Source organism: Hyperoodon ampullatus, assembly GCF_949752795.1.
Source record: "Hyperoodon ampullatus genome assembly, chromosome: 19".
Classification (NCBI taxonomy): domain Eukaryota; kingdom Metazoa; phylum Chordata; class Mammalia; order Artiodactyla; family Ziphiidae; genus Hyperoodon; species Hyperoodon ampullatus.
Window position 1 is genome coordinate 32,410,803 of NC_136932.1, and position 18,629 is coordinate 32,429,431.

At 48.2% G+C, this 18,629-nt stretch overlaps 1 protein-coding gene across 3 annotated transcripts in view; it reads left to right on the forward strand.

Annotated features, from left to right (window-relative positions):
• SPECC1 (sperm antigen with calponin homology and coiled-coil domains 1) overlaps positions 1-18,629 on the forward strand; it is a gene marked incomplete at both ends in the record, with an annotated part of 179,832 nt that overhangs the window by 150,297 nt on the left and 10,906 nt on the right. For all 3 annotated transcript variants that reach the window (XM_079724746.1, XM_079724747.1, XM_079724748.1), the window contains one exon: positions 11,438-11,554. In XM_079724746.1, coding sequence (XP_079580872.1) covers positions 11,438-11,554 — 117 coding nt within the window. The remainder of the gene's footprint in view (positions 1-11,437; positions 11,555-18,629) is intronic.

Consider the following 18,629-nt stretch of genomic DNA (forward strand, 5'->3'; position numbering starts at 1 on the left):
CTGCAAGAAGCTTTGGATTAAGGAGGCTGAATTCAGTCTTTCTGGGGGTGGGAGGTTAAGATTGGCTTGAAGATTGTTTGTCTAGTATAAATTAAACTCAGTCTTAGAACAGAATTCCTCCACAAGTTGTTTAGCTATTATGTATTATTTTCTTAGTAAGCACATCCAAAAATATACAAGTGCTGTTTCCGTTAAAAAATGGGGGTTTTTTTCCTTACTAAAAATATTCTGTTTGGAGTGTTTAGAACATCATAGGGTGGACAAAAGCATGCCGTTCCCTGAAACTTTGTGGATTCCCTTACAAATGTGTAGAGAAGCCACTGGTATGTTGTGGAGTGGGCATGGGAGGGAATAAGATGAAAGAACGTCCTGGAGGGCAGTTTGGCAGAATCCATCATAATTTATTCCACATGTGTGCAGAGTGATAACAAAAGACTGGAAACAGCCTAAAGGTCTGTTGTGTCCACGCATGTCGTAGGAAAGAACGGAGAGGAGAATGGGCTGGCGTATAGTGAGTATCTCACGTGTGGTGGACACTGTTCTGCATGCTTACCTGTGCCTTGTGCATTTAATCTTGACTGCAGTCCTATGAGGTATCTATTCCAAATCCACTTTAAGGATTCGGAAACCAAGGCACAGAGAAGTTGCCTAAGTGCTCATAATCATACCACTAGTAATTGACAGGGCTTCTGGCTTCAGAATCCAGCCTCCTAGTTTCTACACTGTAACCATCTCTATGTTATGTGGTGTAAAGACCTATCTCTATGGATCTTGGTGAGAGGGAAAAAATCAGGATGCAGAACTGTCTGCACATCATGCTACATTTGCATAAAAGGAGAGGAAATAAATATACGTGTTTGTGTAAGTGCAGGGCGGGGCTGTCCATTAGCACTCTCTGTGCTGATTAGAATATTCTAGATCTGTGACGTCCAGCACTGTAGCCTCTCACCACTTGTGGTTCCCGAGCATTTAAAAGGTGGCTCATGTGGCCGAGAACCTGAATTTTAAACTTTATTTAATTTTAACTAATTTAAACAGCCACCCATGGCTAGTGGCTATTGTGTTGGGCAGTGTAGGACAGAACAGATGCGGGAGCCAGCAAGAGAGCATTTAATCGTCTGGTTTTCAGGCTCGACTTTGGCAGAACCTTCTGCAGAAGCTTTTGTTGGAAGGGCAGGTTCCATAGCCAGTCATTTCAATACCATGAATATAATCTAACCGAATCTAATCTAGGCATTTGGAAGATGGGGAAACTAAAAACCAGAAAAGTTGAGTCATTTGCCTGAAGTCACAGTCACATGGCTGCTTTAGTGACAGAGGAAGACCCGGGCCTAGGAGCTGGTCACAACTCGGGTGTGCTTTTTCTCCTTAGAGCCACTTACATTTTGGTTTGCCAAGGCCCGTTCAATCCTATTTTCGGCCACAAAAAGAAAACAAAAACCAGACTTCTGTCTCCAGTGTCCCACAACCACATGGGGAATCCCGTCCACGACTTGCTGGTTCTCTGCAGCCCAACCACAGGGGCCTCCTCCATGTGACCCCCCCCCATCATGGTGTGTCTGCCCCACCTGCTCCACTGAACGTGGCCAGTCATTCGGGCCGGGAACCGCGCTTCGTTGTCTGTCTGTCCCTCGGCGCCTGACCCACAGAGGGGCTTGATGAACACTTGCTGTAATTAGATTTCAGAGCAGTGGGTTGGGCTCTTCTTCCAGCCTGGAGATTTGACCCATGGGTGCAGATGGTGCATGAGAAGGTTTCTGTAACACATCCTTGATGGATACAGATAAGCTCTCAGCTAAAAGGATGGGGTTTAGGGGTGCAGAGAGATGACAGAGCCTGGAAAGGGGGTGACTGGGCCATTCTAGGATGAATGGAACCAGCAGAGCTGCAAATAACCATCTCCTTTTTTTAGAAAGAGGCAGCCAAGAAGGTGAGTGAAATTAATGAAAATGATGGGTGAAATTAACGAGAGGCAATAGAGGACAGGAGAGGAAGAAGATTCTCGAAATGTGTTCCTCTTGGAACAAGACCTGGAACGAGGGCTGGGCCTGGGGATAGGACGCGGCAGGGGGTTGTTTGGGAGCCAAGCCGAAGGGGTAGGGAGACATCACAGGAAGCTGCAGAGGAACTGCTGTCCCCTGTCCCCGTGCTGAGGGAGGTCATCCCTGCAAGCTGAGCTGGGGGCAGGGCGGGAGGGGCGCTGGCTTGGGACTCAACCCAGCTAGGTAGTTCAGGGGCCGGCCCTGAGGCAACAGGGCACTTGCAGTGAAACAGGGCCATGTGTCACGATGCCAAGGTCAGAGAACCTCAGGGAGGGAAGTCGTGGCTGGGGACGCTCCACTGCTTGTTCAGTGAAGAAGGACGAAGCAAGAAAGATAAGCTCCAGCTACTCTTCTGATGTCAGTACCCTTTTGACTCTGTCTCCAGGGAGAGGTTATGCATATCTGCCTGTACATCCCTGGAGACACAGCAGCCCTTTTGTCATCAGAAAGCCCTTATCCTCAGAAGATGTTCCTGTTCTCTTTCCCCCGTAACTTACCCCTTGGTCCTCGCCATGTAAGGCAAAGGGCAACCCTTCCTAGACTCCCTGCTCTGAGCTATGCTTTCCCAGGTCTCGAGGCCTCAGTTCCTTCAACAGGGATACAGTGTGGGAAGAATCATTGAAAAAGTAAATTATTCCAAATTAATCTCTGAATTCAGTTCCAATTAAAATCCCAACTGGGGGACTTCCCTGGTGGCGCAGTGGTTAAGAATCCGCCTGCCAATGCAGGGGACACGGGTTCAAGCCCTGGGCTGGGAAGATCCCACATGCCTCGGAGCAGCTCAGCCCGTGCGCCACAACTACTGAGCCTGTGCTCTAGAGCCCTCAAGCCACAGCTACTGAGCCCGCGAGCCACAACTACTGAGCCCGCGTGCCACAACTACTGAAGCTCGCGTGCCTAGAGCCTGTGCTCCGCAACAAGAGAAGCCACTGCAATGAGAAGCCGGCGCACCAAAACGAAGAGTAGCCCCAACTTGCCGCAACTAGAGAAAGCCCACGTGTAGCAATGAAGACTGAACACAGCCAAAAGTAAATAAATTAAATAAGTAAAACTTTAAAAAAATCCTAATTGGATTTCTTTATTCATGAACTTAAAATAATTAAAAATTCACCTGGTAGAACAAACAAGAACAGCCAAGAAAGTTTTGAGAAGGAGTATATAGTATAATAATGCAGGTGCATTTGCCATACCTGATTGGGAACATACTGAAGCTGGAATAGGTCAGGCCCCTTCATCCTACCCCCTGTTAACCCACCTTACGGATTCCAGAGAGATGACCATAAAATCTTAAATCTTATGCTCAGTGAAATAAGTCAGACAGAGAAGACAAATACTGTATGACGTCACTTATATGTGGAAACTAAAAAATAAAACAAACTAGTGAATATAGCAAAAAAAGAAACAGACTCACAGATACAGAGAACAAACTAGTGGTGGGGAGAAAAGGGAAGGGAGGAGGGGCAAGATAGGGAGAGAGGATTAAGAGATACAAACCACTACACATGAAATAAATAAGCTACAAGGATATACTGTACGGCACAGGGAACATAGCCAATATTTTGTAATAACCATAAATGGAGTATAACCTTTAAAAACTGTGAATCACTGTGTCGTACACCTGAAACTCACATAATATTGTATGTTGACTGTACCTCAATTTTCCAGAAAATTTTAAATAAAAAATAAATAAATAAAAAATAATTTTTTTAAATGTGACTAGTACAACTGAGGGAAAAAAAGGATAAGCAAAACTTTTCAGACTTGATTTGAGAGATAATCAGTCACATAAAATCTTAAGTAGAGAAACAAATGATTAAAACAATGATATGAATAGGATCAGGAGAGGAAAGGAATTCCAAGGAAGCCCCAAAGTTATTTGCTTGAGAAACAAAAGGTTGGTTTCCATTCTCCACTGTGCAGCAGACATAAAAGAGGTACATAAAGCAAGTTCTGAGTTACCTATACCTGTACAACAAACCACCCCAAAATCTAGTGGGTTAGAATAACAATAGTGTTTTGTTCCCAAGTCTTCAGTTTAGGCTTGACTTGCTCTGCTGCACCATGTCTGGGGCCTGGAACAGTTGGGGGCTAACCAGCCTCTCTCCAGACAGCCTCTGCCCTTGGCTGGGGTGGGCTTCTGCACACCGGGGGCCTCGGGGCTCCCAGAGACGGTGTTCCGAGTCCTGGGTAGAAGCTTAAGGCTCCTTGTGCCCCAGCCTTGAGGGTCCCACGGGTCACTGCTCAACACTCACATAAATTATTAAGGCCAAACCAGATTTCAGCAGGAGGAGGGGGTACACACAGCCCCTCCAGTGGAAGATTTCGGAGACTCTGTAGCCCCCTTTAATCTATCACAAGGGGAAAAAAATTATGGTCACTAGACTGTCTTTCTAGCAAGTTCTTAATTCCATTTTCCTTCGCTCATCTACAGCCAAGTCTGTATTCTTCCTCAGAATTTTGGGGGGGAAAAGAAAAAAGAGGGCATAACCCAAGGAACTATTCAATACAGAAACATACAATTATTAGGACTCAGATTCATTCTTCACCTTGGAATCTACATTGGCTTATTCTGTCTGTATTTGACGCCATTAATATTTTTAATGTGTATTATTTTTCCTAATTGTAAAAGTAACACGTAGTCATTGTAGAAAAAAACCCAGAAACACATACAAAAGGAAGATGAAGAATTAGGTTGAATGTCAGCTCAATTTGGTTCCTGTTTCTGATTTATTGAAATCTTTTGGGCGTCTGAATCTATGCATTTGTTATTCTCTGTCTCTCCCAGATTTCCTCAACTAAGTCAATGATGATGTAGAAAAATACAGGACCAATCCTCTAGACTAACGTTTATCCAATAATTCATGAAAAATACCAAGTATCTAGAAGTTCCTGCATATGGCAAACATATCAAAAACCAGAACATCACAGTTTTCCCATGAGCTTCATAGGAACGTATACAGATTAGAAAACTGAGTTACAGATTTTTTATTAAGTTTTTCAGAAGAAACGTTTATTTAGCTTAATTGGTAGACAACCTAGGGTATTGCCGGTCCCCCATTCTGAACAATAATGCTGCAGTAAACATTCTTGTAGGTATGTCTTTGGGCAGATGCATGACTATTTCTTCTAGAAAAGTTGCCTAGAAGTGAAATTGCTTGATCAAATCATATTTTCATGAAAAAAAATGCTTCCAGTTGCCTTCCTAAAAGCCTGTACCAATTTGTATTCCTATCAGCCAATATAAGAATACCTATTTCCCCGTATCTTCATTACCTCTGTGAATTTAGAATCTATTTCATTTTTGCCAGTTGGTTGAGTGAAATATTTTGCTATTTTTATTTTCTGGTGAGACTGAACACCTCTTCTTATGTTTCTGACTGTTTGTTTTTCCTCTTTGGCACCTCACCAGTTCATTCCTCTGCCAGTGTTTGCTTGAGTTGTTTCTTTCTCATGGTTTAAAGGAATATATTCTGGATATTAGTCATTTGCTGTATGTATGCATCTATCTTATTTTTAATTTTTGTCACACAGAAACTTAATTTTATGTCGTCGGTTCTCTCAGTTCTTTTATGCTCGTTGCCTCTTGTGCCTTGGATGGCTTTCTTTCCCCAAGATGATAAATCCGTTCATCTATATTCTAATAATGTTTGATGTTGGCTTATAAATTTAGCTATCTGGTAAGACATACTTATCTCCAGGCAGCTAATCTCCGAGAGAAGGGAAACTCACGAGGTGACCCCATGGTCACAGCTCTCTGCTGGGGAACAGTTTCCATCATGGTGCAGAGCTGGTGTGTTCGGGGGATGGGAGGCAGTGATCAGAGTGGGCACCCAGTACAGTGACATTCAGCGGTACGGGGCCTCAGAACGGAAGAATCTGCAGAGAGGGGCCCCTGTGGTCCACAGGCAGGTCTCCATGACTCCACGGCTGAGGACTGTGCTGTCCATGTGTGGATCCAGGCCACTCGGGGTTCACCGGGTGGCCTGAGGCTGGACCGGCTCCTGGAATGGGATGAATGCAGACGCGTATCCAGGCAAGGAGTGAGGCCGGGTCACGTGCAGGGGAGGGCGTGCAGGCCGCCTTTGTGGTGATTTCACCCACCCCCTGCCCGCCATGTGTTCACGTGCTCTGTACTGTTTCTCGCCAAATCTTCAAAGGAAGCTTGGTCTCCCCAGGACTCCTTCCTAGCCGAGCTGAACCTTGCTGAGGAATGAGCTGCTTTTATCCTCCATGAGCTATAAATTGTTACATTTCCCCGCCCCCACCCCCCCCCAAAAAAACCCAGTCTGATTCTACAGCTGTGACAATAAGATGTCTCCAAAAAAGGTCCAGGAGGTCCCAGAGAGGGGATGCTAAGGCCTCCCTGTGCCCAGGACAGCTGGTCCCTACAGCAGGGGACAGATGGCATTTTCTAATCAGTCTCCTGTCTTCTTCCCAGAACCTTCTTTTTTTTTTTCTTTTTAACTTTTTAAAAACTCGTGCATTTAGTGCACACAGACTCGACCCGCTCCTAGAAATCTAGCGGAAGAGCCTAGAGAGACCCTGAGAGAAGATGAAGACAGGGTGGGAGCACAGCCACATCCTCGGTGGGGTTGAGGGGACCCAGCCGTGTAGAGTGGTTCCTGTTTCTACCAGATGTTGGTGTTTCCAGGCGACAGAAGCAAAGGAAATGAACCTTCCAGAAGCAAATGCTGTGGCGTGCTGGGTTTTGCTCTGCTCTGTCCCTCTGCATTAAGAGTGCTGCTTCTCCACTCGCCCTTCTGGAACTTGTCTACAGTTTCAGCCACTCTGATTATTTTCTTGGATGTTCACTGAAGTTAGTTTAGCTTCCCCTGTGCCCTTCAGTGTTTCCATGTTTCTCAAATGACTTTTGCTGCCCTGAGGACAGAATTCTCTTATCTTACGAAATTCTCTTCTAAGTGCTCCTAGAAACTTAACCTACTTTGGAGATGCTCAGAATGTTACCTTTTTTATATCTGAGCCTTCTTTTCCCCAGAATTTTCTCTCACTCAGAAATATCTCTGAGGTATTTATATCCCAGAGAAAGTTAAAGATAATTTGCAGTGAGTAATCACCCTTGGGAAAATAATCAGCAAGTTTCTTTTGGTTGTCGCTCTGCTTTTTCCCGCCAGTAAACCTTATAGTACCTAAATTGCACAACGTTGGCATTCTTTTTAATAGCCACAGTTCAGCCCCTTAAGAAGATCAGGGTCCCAGTTTCTTTCCTTTTTCCTTCCTAATCCACCCCCCCTTCCCCCTGCCCCTCCCCCGCTCCCTCCGCCTCCTCCCTTCCTTCCTTCCTGTTTTATTGATGTAGGTTTTGTTGTACATACACACGTACAGCTCAGTGAATTTTCACAAAGTGCATGTAGCCCCCGTCACGAGCGTCCAGCTCACGACACACAGCATTGCCCCCGCCCAGAATCCCCTTCGTGCTCCTTTCCAGTTACCGACTTCCAGTCAAGGATAGCAGTTATCGCAGTCAGTTTTACTCAGGAATAAGTAACAAGGAAAAGAATTGAGGATCTATCTTGTAGAATGCCTTGTTGGCCGTTCTCCTTTTTTCTCTAAGTTTTTCTTTTGATGAAGCCCTAAGATTCAACTGAATGGTCATTAGGAAGAGGAAGACATCGTATTAGTACTCACGGGGTGTTTGTGTTCTTGTCCTTGGTCAGTGCATCTGTGAGCATTGAGGACTGTTGCCCGCAAGCTCAGGAAGCCTCACCCCTCACCAAGACGGAGCCAATCTTGATCATCCCCAACTGAAAAGAAGGCTTTTCATCCTGTCCAGGAGTGGGGCCTGGAGTCAGTAGTCACCTTGTTCCTTGGCCCAGGAAACTGTCCTCTCTCTGCCCTTACCCGGCGCCCTGGTCCCATCCACGAGTACCACCTGCTGTGTTTCCTTGACCTCTCTGGTCACGGCAGTGGGGCTGGGCCCACAGCCCCTGCCCAGCTACCCTGGATGCCTTTCTTGTCCAGGGAAACTGGCCACCCAGAGATAGGTGGTCCCCGTGCTGCCATCGGCACCCCCAAGCTGTCTGCACGGTCCAGTCTGCAGGGCCCCTGGGAAGGCCGTGCTGTCCCCAGGAAGCCCCGGCTCCCTGCTCGGCGAGGCCATCCCCCTGCATCCTCAGCATCCCCTGCGCCCCCTCGGTCTGCTGACCAGAGACCCTCAGAGCACTCAGGTCAGTGATCTGAAGACGGGTGCACAGGTGAACAGGGATTCAAGTGAGAGAGACCCGGTAGGGCACACATCAGCTCACCCCTTTCCTGTGATTCACGTGAAAAACACGGCCGTTATCAAATTGTGTCACCCCACAGCTAACCCCTCACTCACCCAAATATACCTTGGGGGGCAGTAAGGAAGCACGTGGGGTGGTGATAGCAACAGGGCGACCGCTGAGGCCTGATGCCTCTGCACGCTGGCCCTCACCTTCTGACCAGAGGGACCATAGATGCACACGTGTTTAGCTGTCCCGCCAGCTGTGCTGAGGTGGGAATTGTTGTTACTCTTGTTGTTCACGTAGAACCATGGACAGTTTCAGATGACCTTCAGGGAACTAGAGCTGGGTTGTTCCACCCAGAGATAAAACGGGTAAGGTTTTTTTGATAACGTCATGTTCTTGGAATGAACGTAATGTGAATCATAGCCTGCTGCCGTCTGTCTCTGCTAGAGTCAGAACTGTTCAAAGTCCAAAACCTGGGAAATAGTTGACATGAAAGAGAAGCCCTTCCTGACCCAGATGTTGGATTTGGTGAGCTGACCGGATTTGGAATTTCCATTATTCCTTTTTTTAAAAGCTAGGACACTGCCTCCTTTGTCTGGGACAGTGTTGGGTGGTCCCGCTGCTGAAGCGTGAGGGTCCGCGTGTGTCTCAACGATCCCCGATGGCCTGCGAGCGGCTGTCCACCCGGAAGTGACCCGGCCATCTGCGCTGTCCTGAGGACATGAGTTGTTTTGAGGACATGAGTCGTTTTGATTGACTTTTCAACCCTGGCTGTGGTCGCACCAGATTTTCATCTCAACCTGCTCAATAAACGAGGACATTTACACTTCAGATCAAAAGCTGTTCCTGAGTGGTGTTCAGTGAACTAAAACAGAGGGTGCCGTCTTGGTTTTGTGAGGTGGATGGCATTGTCATCCCTCTGGGTCCCTTTGGCCTCTCCAAACGCCAGTGAAGATTGTGCAGATGGAGAAAAATGATGCCTTGTGTCATAGATGGCACGAGAGAGAAGTGTAGAAAATGTTTTCATGTTTTAGGGAAAGAAAGATCTACCAAGTGTTAAACGCTTTCAGTGTAAAGTGAATTTACACAGGAAGGAAGTCAGGGAGGGAGGGAGGGAGAGAGAAAAGAAAGGGAAAAGGAGGAAGGAAACACAGCAAGAGGACTCGTGCCCTGCAGCCGGGCGGGCGGGAGCTGGCCCATGACTCTGGTATACCGGCAGCATTTCTTTTCGCTTCAGCTCTCTCACCTGTCAAATGAGCACCGCACGGCTTACCGTGCATGGTTGTTCTGGGAGTTAAATGAGAAAATACACAGCGACAGGCACCTTGTAGACACTCAGCAAACGTTTCTGCCCTACCGCCCCCTTAAGTCTGGATCGCGGAGCATTTGGAAACACCGCCCCTCACAGTGATGCCCGGTTTCCCTGCAGCTGGCCCGGCCCAGCCTGGCTTCCCCTTCCCAGGGCCTGATGGCCCAGTGTCTGCTTTGAAAGCTGGAGACTCGGAGTGAACTGGATGGATCGTGGCCCCGCTCGGCTCTTCCCTCTTCAGAAGGTATAAAATCAAAGCGCTTCTCATGTCTAGAGCAGCCCCCCAGGCCTCATCAGCTAGCTCCAAAGTCCCCAGAGAGACTTTTGAAGCCAAAGATGCAGATGAGCCACTTGTCTGGGGTCCCGGCTTTGGCGTCCAGCCTGAGAACAGACTGGCCCCTCCCAGCGGGGGATTCTCAGACGTTTATGTCACACTGGTACCTGGCAACTTGTGTGTTTGGTTGTGCTCTGGGCCACGTCCCCTCGTGGGGGGTGGGAGTGTACTTGCAGACCAGACCCAGAGCAGGACGCACAGCTGAAGGCGGTGCTCCAGAGGGGCGTCCTGGGGTCCCGGGACCACACTGGACTGCAGTTGGAGGTGGGAAAAGACTTGTTAGAGAGGCCAGATGTGGGCCCTGGGTCCCCGGCATGTCCTGAAGGAGGAGTTCCTTTCTCCCCCGCCTGAGATGCCCCCAAGTTGTGGGGAGAAGAGGGTAGTGGCAGGAATAAGCCATGTGGGGTTTTTTTTGTTTTTTTTTTGTGGTACGGGGGCCTCTCACTGTTGTGGCCTCTCCCGTTGCGGAGCACAGGCTCCGGACGTGCAGGCTCAGTGGCCATGGCTCACGGGCCCAGCCGCTCCACGGCATGTGGGATCTTCCCGGACCGGGGCACGAACCTGCGTCCCCTGCATCGGCAGGAGGTCTCTCAACCACTGCGCCACCAGGGAAGCCCGCCATGTGGTTTTTTAAGGTCTTCTTGTTTAGTCTTGGTCTCCCTGTTGTTAATTGGGGTCATAGGTAACGATGGTGATGATGATGGTGGTGGTGGTGATGGTGATGGTGGTGATGGTGATGGTGGTGATGGTGATGGTGGTGGTGATGATGGTGATGGTGATGATGATGGTGATGGTGATGGTGGTGGTGGTGGTGATGGTGATGATTCTTCTTTGGCCACATAAGGCTGGGAGGTGCTGGGATGTGCAAAGCTGACTAGGTAGGTTAATTTGAGAGTAAGATATCAGAGCCTTTGACATACCAGAGGGTGGGCAGAAGTTCTCTACTGTTTTGAGAGGTAGAGAAGAAACTTATAGTTACCAAGAGGGGAAGGTGGGATGGGGTGAATTGGGAGATTGAGATTGACCTATATACACTACTATGAATAAAATAGATAACTAATGAGAACCTACTGTATAGCACAGGAAACTCTACTCAGTGCTCTCTGGTGACCTAAATGGGAAGGAAATCTTAAAAAAAAAAAAAAGGATATATATATATAACTGATTCATTTTGCTGCACATCAGAAACTAACACAATATTGTAAAGCAGCTATACTCCAATAAAAATTAATAATAAAAAAAAAGAAGTTCCCTACTGTTTTGAGCTCCAAAGGCAGTGGAAGCATGGAATCTTAACCACTGGACCGTCAGAGAAGTCCCTTGTGCTTTTCTGTGAATGGATTTGGGCAACACCAGGCCACCATTCCTGGCACCAAAATTAAAGGTAGTGCCAGCAGATTGGGTAGTGTCTGATCTTGTCTTACTGCAAACCCAGAGGTGGACACGCACATGGATCCTAGCACGGTCTTGTTCATAGTCTGTGACTTGGCACGGTTTAGTGATAAATGCTGCTTTTCCCCCACAGAACATCGATATCACCAATTTCAGCAGCAGCTGGAGTGATGGCTTGGCCTTGTGTGCTCTCCTGCACACCTACCTGCCTGCTCACATCCCGTACCACGAGCTGAACAGTCAGGAGAAGGTAAGTCCCCCCCCACCCCTCCCTGGTCACCCCTGTTACCCTCCAGAACACACAAGGAAAACTCCTCATACTTTCGATACATCCCAACCGGGGTGAGGTTTGTGGACTTGGGGTGGAAATTGGGGTATTGATTCCAGCACAGATAACTACGGAGGACAGGTCTACACTGCAGAACCCCACCCCTGGTAAATGTTCTCAGTTTTCTTTGTTACCTAGAAAAACACAGTGGAGCCCAGTTGACTGTGGCTGCTGAGAAGTTCCTGTCACCCCGTTTTCAAAGAAAGCCCTGATGGACTCTCACCTTCATGGTTTCAAGACCTTGGCCAGCATTTTCAAAATCTTTCAAAATCTTTCAAAATCCAAAGAACCAGAAAGCACCACTAAAAAGAGTTCCCTGCTCAAATAAGCTTGGGAAGCTGTATATTTTATCACACTTTTGGAGATTCACAGCACTTGTAAAGACTTCAAGAGGTCCTTTGTTAAAGAAACCTGTGTGACTCTGTTTAGCCCAACCTATATCAGAGCCACAGAACCTTTTTAACTTTTAATATAATCACCTGTAACAGGAATCAGCGGACTTCTCCTGTTGGGGGCCAGTGGTAGGCTTTATGGATCTGTGGTCTCTGTTACAGCTACTCAGCTCTACCATTGTGGCGCCCAAGCGGCCACAGACGTTTGTAAACAAATGGGCATGCTGTGTTCCAATAAAACTTTATTTACAAAAATGAGCTGAGGGCCAGGATTGGCCTGCAGGCTGTGGTTTGCCAAATCCTGACCTAGAACATCCTAAAAATCATATTCCACAGAGTGTACTTTGGGAAACGCTGTCCCGGGCCCTGTGCTCATTCACTCAACAAGCATTTCTTGCCAGGCGTCACTCAACAGTAATAAGGGCAGCAGTGAGCACGTAGACAGGTTCTTTGTCCTCAGGAGGTAGACAGACGTTCAGTAAACAAGTGAGTAAACCTGTCACAAGTAACACTGTAAATAAACAAAATGTGGAAGAACATGAGAGAAACACGGGGCTGTAGGGTGAACAAGGGGACCTAACTTCCACCAGGAAGGCTGGGAAGGTCTCCGAGGAGGCGGAATTCCAGCTGAAGAGCTGACGTGAAGCAGCCAGTGACATGAAGCGGGGGAGCTTTCCAGAGCCAGGGAGCACAGCCGAGGGGATGCCCGGTGCTTGCGGCCAGGATTGCAGGGGACAGGGAAGGTGGCCTGCCATGCTGCCTGGCTTCCACGACGGCTGGCAGACGGCACTGGACAGTGACAGACAACGACGCCTGTTCTGAAAAGATCTCTCTGTGAAAAAGTGAACTGTCACGGGGATAAGAATGAAAGAGAGGCTGCAGTTGGGAAGTTGTAAGCATTGTGGTGAGAGCTCACTTCCCTGTTCACCAGTTAGTGGAGGCCGGTGGCAGCATCATGGGTAGGAAGGCAGAGGAAGATTCGAGATACATCTGAGACGCAGAACCAGCTGGACGCGGTGACTAAGTGGCTGTGGGGAGAAGAGAAAGTCAGAGGCGACCCAGGTGTCTGGCTGGCAGGACTGTTTACTGAGGGGGAAGGAACAGAAATGTTTGAAAGCTCTGTTTTTGACTTTCTCACACTAGGATGTAAGTAAAGTCCAAATGGTCCTGGCACTGATGGCGATGATAACTGAACAAAGTGATTTAATTGTTTAGAGTGTGTATCAGTCAGGGTTCTCCAGAGAAACAGAACTACTAGGATGTGGGTGTGTATGTGTGTAAACACACAGCTATATATACACACATACAGAGAGAGAGAGAGAGAGGGAGAGAGATGTTTATTTTAAGCAGTTGGCCCATGCAGTTGTGGAGGCTGACAAATCCAAAGTTTGCAGGGCGGGCTGGCAATCTGGAGACAAGAAAGTGTTGGTGTTATAGGTGGAGTCTAAAAGCCATCTGCCAGCAGAATTCCCTCTTCTTTGTGGGAGATCAGTCTTTTTCCATTCAGGCCTTCAACTGATTGGGTGAGGCCCACCTACGTTATGGCGGGTCATTTGCTTTACTCAAAAGTCCACCAGTTTAAATGTTAATCTCATCTTAAAAATACGTCACAGAGGGCTTCCCTGGTGGCGCAGTGGTTGAGAGTCCGCCTGCCGATGCAGGGGACACGGGTTCGTGCCCCGGTCCGGGAAGATCCCACATGCCGCGGAGCGGCTGGGCCCGTGAGCCATGGCCGCTGGGCCTGCGCGTCCGGAGCCTGTGCTCCGCAATGGGAGAGGCCACAACGGTGAGAGGCCCGCGTACCGCAAAAAAAAAAAAAAAAAAAAAAAAAAAAAATACGTCACAGAAATACCTAGAATAATTTTTAGTCAAATATGTAGCTACCAAGGCCTAGCAAAGTCAACACATAAGATTAACCATCACAGAAGTATTAAAGTTTCAGGGAATAAAGTAAAATTTATGCTTTGTAATTTGTAAAGCAGGCTGGACAGGATTATTAAACATTTGGGGGGGAAATGGTCCATTTTGAATCATGTTACATCTAAGATGTCTGTGAAGTATGCAGGTAGCAATGTCAGAGGCAATTGGATAGCAAATCCAGGGTTCAGAGGTCAAGTCAGAGCTGGAAATAGAGATTTGGGGCCCCAGGGAATGGACCAGCTGTGTCTAATTGAGCTGAAACAATGGAAATGTGATACATCCATGCTGTCCCGTGCGGTAGCCACTCGCCACATGGGCTGCTGATGGGAAGTGTCTCGTGTGACTGGAAAACTGAATTTTTAATTTTAATTACTTTTAATTAAATAGCCACATATCATGAGTGACATGAACCTGAACAGGGCAGGTATAGGTGGTATTAAAGCCATGAGCGTGGGGGGCACCTGGGCCCCAGGCACTAAGGAAAGGCCCTCCCGTGTGGCTCCTCTGCTCTCAGCATCTCACTTCTGACACCTCTGTGAACACGTGTGGGGGGCCCACACCAGGTGATTCTGCGCCACCTGCTGTGTGTCCTGCAGTTTAACTCAGTTCTGACACTCTCCACCTGCAGACGGCGTCAGGTCCCACAGGTTAAGGGCTCAGTCCTCCACAACTGCCCACCCCCTTCAGACACCTGTCACAAGTCCAGGTTGTCACCTGTGTTTCCAACCGACTGGCTGTAGATCAGAGGTTCCCAGGACCCCCTCCTTGGGTTCAGTTAATTTGCTAGAGCAGCTCAAGGAACTCAGGAAAACAGCTTACATACGAGGTTACTGGTTTGTTATAAAGGATATTAAAGGATACGGATGAGCAGCCAGACGAGGAGATCCATAGAGGCAGGTCCGGGAGGGTCCCGAGCACAGGAGCTTCTGTCCCCTGGAGTTTGGGGCGTGCCACCCTCCCACACATCGATGCGTTCACCCACCCAGAAGCTTTCTGAACCCTTTCCTTTTGGGGTTTTGTGGTGGCTTCATTATTAGAGGCATGATTGATTAAATCATTATCCTTTGGTGATTGATTCAACCTCCAGCCCCTCTCCCGCCCCTGCAGGTCAGGGTGTGGGACAGAAAGTTCCAACCGTCTAATCCCGTGGTTGGTTCCCCTGGCAACCAGCCCCATCCTTCAGTCATCCAGGGGTTTAAAAAAATTGCCTCATTAACATAAACGCTGGTGTTGTTGGAAGGGGTTTGTTATGAGTAACAAAAGACACCTGTTTTGGGCTCCCCTCATGGTGCAGTGGTTAAGAATCCACCTGCCAATGCAGGGGACACGGGCTCGAGCCCTGGTCCAGGAAGATCCCACATGCCACAGAGCAACTAAGCCAGTGCTCCACAACTACTGAGCCTGTGCTCTAGAGCCCACGAGCCACAGCTGCTGAGCCTGCGAGCCACAGCTACTGAGGCCCACACGCCTAGAGCCCGTGCTCCGCAACAAGAGAAGCCACCGTAATGAGAAGCCCATGCACTGCAACGAAGAGTAGCCCCCGCGCGCCGCTACTAGAGAAAGGCCGCATGCAGCTACGAAGACCCAATGTAGCCAAAAAATAAAAGACACCTGTTTCACCTTTATTGCTCTGAAGCTGTTTCTGGAACCGAGGACAGAAACCAAATATTGTAACAAAAGATGCCCCCAGGCATTAGATGCCCCCCAGAAAATTACAAAGGTTTTAGGAGCTCTGTGCCAGGAACCAGGACAAAGAGCAAAGGTGCATTTCTTATTATAAATCACAACTTCACAGAGGCACAGGGAGAAGACCAAGGAACAAGCTTTGAGGACTCCACAGTTGTCAGGACAGAGGAGGGGGTCCCAGCGAAAGGACCAGAAGGAACAGCCATGGAGGAGACCAGCGGGGTCATGTGGAGTCCTGGGGTCCACGCAGCCTGGGCACCGTTGACAAAAAAATTAATCAGCTGATCTAACGAAGAAATAGAAAATTTTCTTGGAGCCAAGTTGAGGATTATAACCCGGGAACAGCCTCTGAGAAAGTTCCAAGAACTGTTCCACCCTTTAGAGGTCAAAACACAGTTACATAGGATTTTGAGACAGAGAGCTGTGCATTAAATGGTTAACAAGATCCAGGTCTGCTGTGGGTCATGGGTCATCACGGCCCCTGGCAAGACTAAGAAGGAAGGTTGTCTCCTAGGGAGTGTCTTGCTGGTGCCGGGAGAACAGTGCTCCTTACGGTGAGCAGGTATTCCTGCCGATGGGGAGGTCTGATTGATGCCTAATGCAGATACATCCTCAGAGTGTGACATTTTTGCCTGCAGTCGTGGGCGCTCTGCCCTCCAGTCAGTACGGACGTGTTGGAAAATAATGGGCCTAAAAGTGTTTGTTTGCTCACTTGGGATCGTGACATTGCTTCCTGATGATGGAAACCGCAGCGTCTCCCGGGATGCCGATGATTCCCGCGATGCGCGGCCAGCTGCCTGTATCTGGAAACCTGCAGAACAGCCAGGCATCACGGCTCAGTCACTCTGTTGTCCTTGTGGTCCAGGGGCCCCTGCTTCCTACACGTGGGGTTGCCTCTCTTCTCCCCAATCCAGAACGCTGTCATTGGGGAGCACGCCGTCGGACCGTGGAAGGCTTCGGGTCTGTGAGGAGATGAAAGACTGAGCTCCAGGTGGCCAGAGTTCTCATTTTAAGGTCATGTGGTGGGACATCCCTGGCGGTCCAGCAGTTACGATTACTCACTTCCACTTCAGTGGATGCGGATTCGATCCCTGGTCAGGGAACTAAGATCCCACGTGTCACACAGTGTGGCCACACACACACACAAAAAAGATCGTGTGGCTTCACAGCCTCCCCAAAGGACCAGCCAGCCTCCTGCTTCCTAAATGCCCCCATGTAGAGGCACTCTGGGTGGAGGGACAGTTTGGCCACTGCCCTGGGGGAGCTTTGCCTTCAGGATGGGGAGAGAAACTCCTATCTATCAGAGTTACTGATGAGGGTTCTCAAAAACAGTGTGTCAACACAGGCAAATCAAATCATTACAGTTTAAAACTGAGCATGTGTGTGAGACTCAGCCTGGGAGTATCTTGGTGGTGGAGAGAGAGGGATTCGGGCAGGGAAGGCTTCCTAGAAGGGACCTATTCGAGGTTGGGCTTCAAAGGGGATGAGCTAATTGGAATGAAAAGTATGCCCTTGACCTCATCAGGATGCGTGGAGTCCAGCCCTCACCTGGAGCCTGGATCTGGGGAGCTCTCAGCGCTGGGTGCTTCTCGGGTTTTTTGCTGAGCAACATACATCAAAAAGGGCACCAGGAGAGGCCTGTAATATTTGTAAAAACCCATTAAAATCATAATCTAAAAATTGTATGATCTAGCTCTCGATAGCCCAGAACGTTCAGAAGTCATGAGCTGTTCCTCCTTCCTCAGTGGAAGTGCGACATCAGTACTAGGTAGGGAATTTCTGAAAACATTAACAAGGATGTCTTCTGAGACGGTAAAGAGATTTACAAGCACGGGATGTGAGTTACAGTCAGTGGAAAGTTTGGTGTTTTTCCAGTAAAAAGCATATTCCTCTGTCCTCCTGTGAAACTCCCGCTGAGGTCCTCAGATTCATGTGATAGGATGGACCGTCTTTATGTTGGTGTCTGAAACGAAATACTGATGTGAGGGGGAAATTCTGGGCTGGGGCTCCGAAGTCCCGTCAGTTTCAGGTGAGAGCCCCACTGCAGGGCCAGCTGGCAGCAGAGTTCCCATGGCTGGGGGCTTCCACTGTCCAGGGGCTGGAAGGTCCTGGCTGGGCACACTCTCTGCGTCTGTCTCCCCTCTGGGCTCCCCACAGTGGCCGTGATGGTGTTCTAATGAGTGAATTAGGATCAAGATGCTTCATCACTAATGTCCTGCTGCCACCAAAACCAATAAAAGTCATTTTCATGCACCAGAAACCACCTCTCCCTATAATGGTCCATGTCATACCATATGCTATTTCAGAGTGGTTTCCGACAATTTTTCGACTATTTCTTCTTTGTTCAATTTCTGCTTAGAAAACACTAGCAGTTTCATTAGAATCAGGATAAAGGGTCTTGGGGGGCGGGGAGGGGGAATTCTGTATAAAACCTGAAGTTTAGAAATGCCTTTTCCTTAGACCTTACTGGTAATCAAACAATACAAATTAAAACAAAATATTACTTTTAACCTGTTACATTTGGCAGAGACTTTTGAAAATCGTAACATTCTATGCAAGTAAAGGTGGGAGAAAATGGGCACTTAAACACTGTTGCTGGAACTGAAAACTGTGTTAACATTTACAAAACTGTTTGTCATTGCATACCAAAAACCATAAAAAAATGTTTGTATCTTAATGTCTGGAGTAATGGTAGCCTAAAAACCATTGGCTTACAAACCCCTTTCCTCCCCCAGAATGAACCTAAAGGACTTTAAAATAAGGACAAAGGCCTCATTAGCACCAAAATAGGAGCTTCCTGCTGCTGGCTGGGGCTAAAGTAAAGGAAGCCAGGAAACACTGGACAGCTCCCCTCTCAGCAGGACGGAGAGCAGTGTTAAAGTTTCCACTCAGTCCATCCCCATTAATTACCTTTAATATGGAGGAAGGGGGCCGGCGGCTTGGGCAAGACGACCACAGGTCAACGGCTTTCCAAGGCCCCGACCACAGACCAGAAGAAA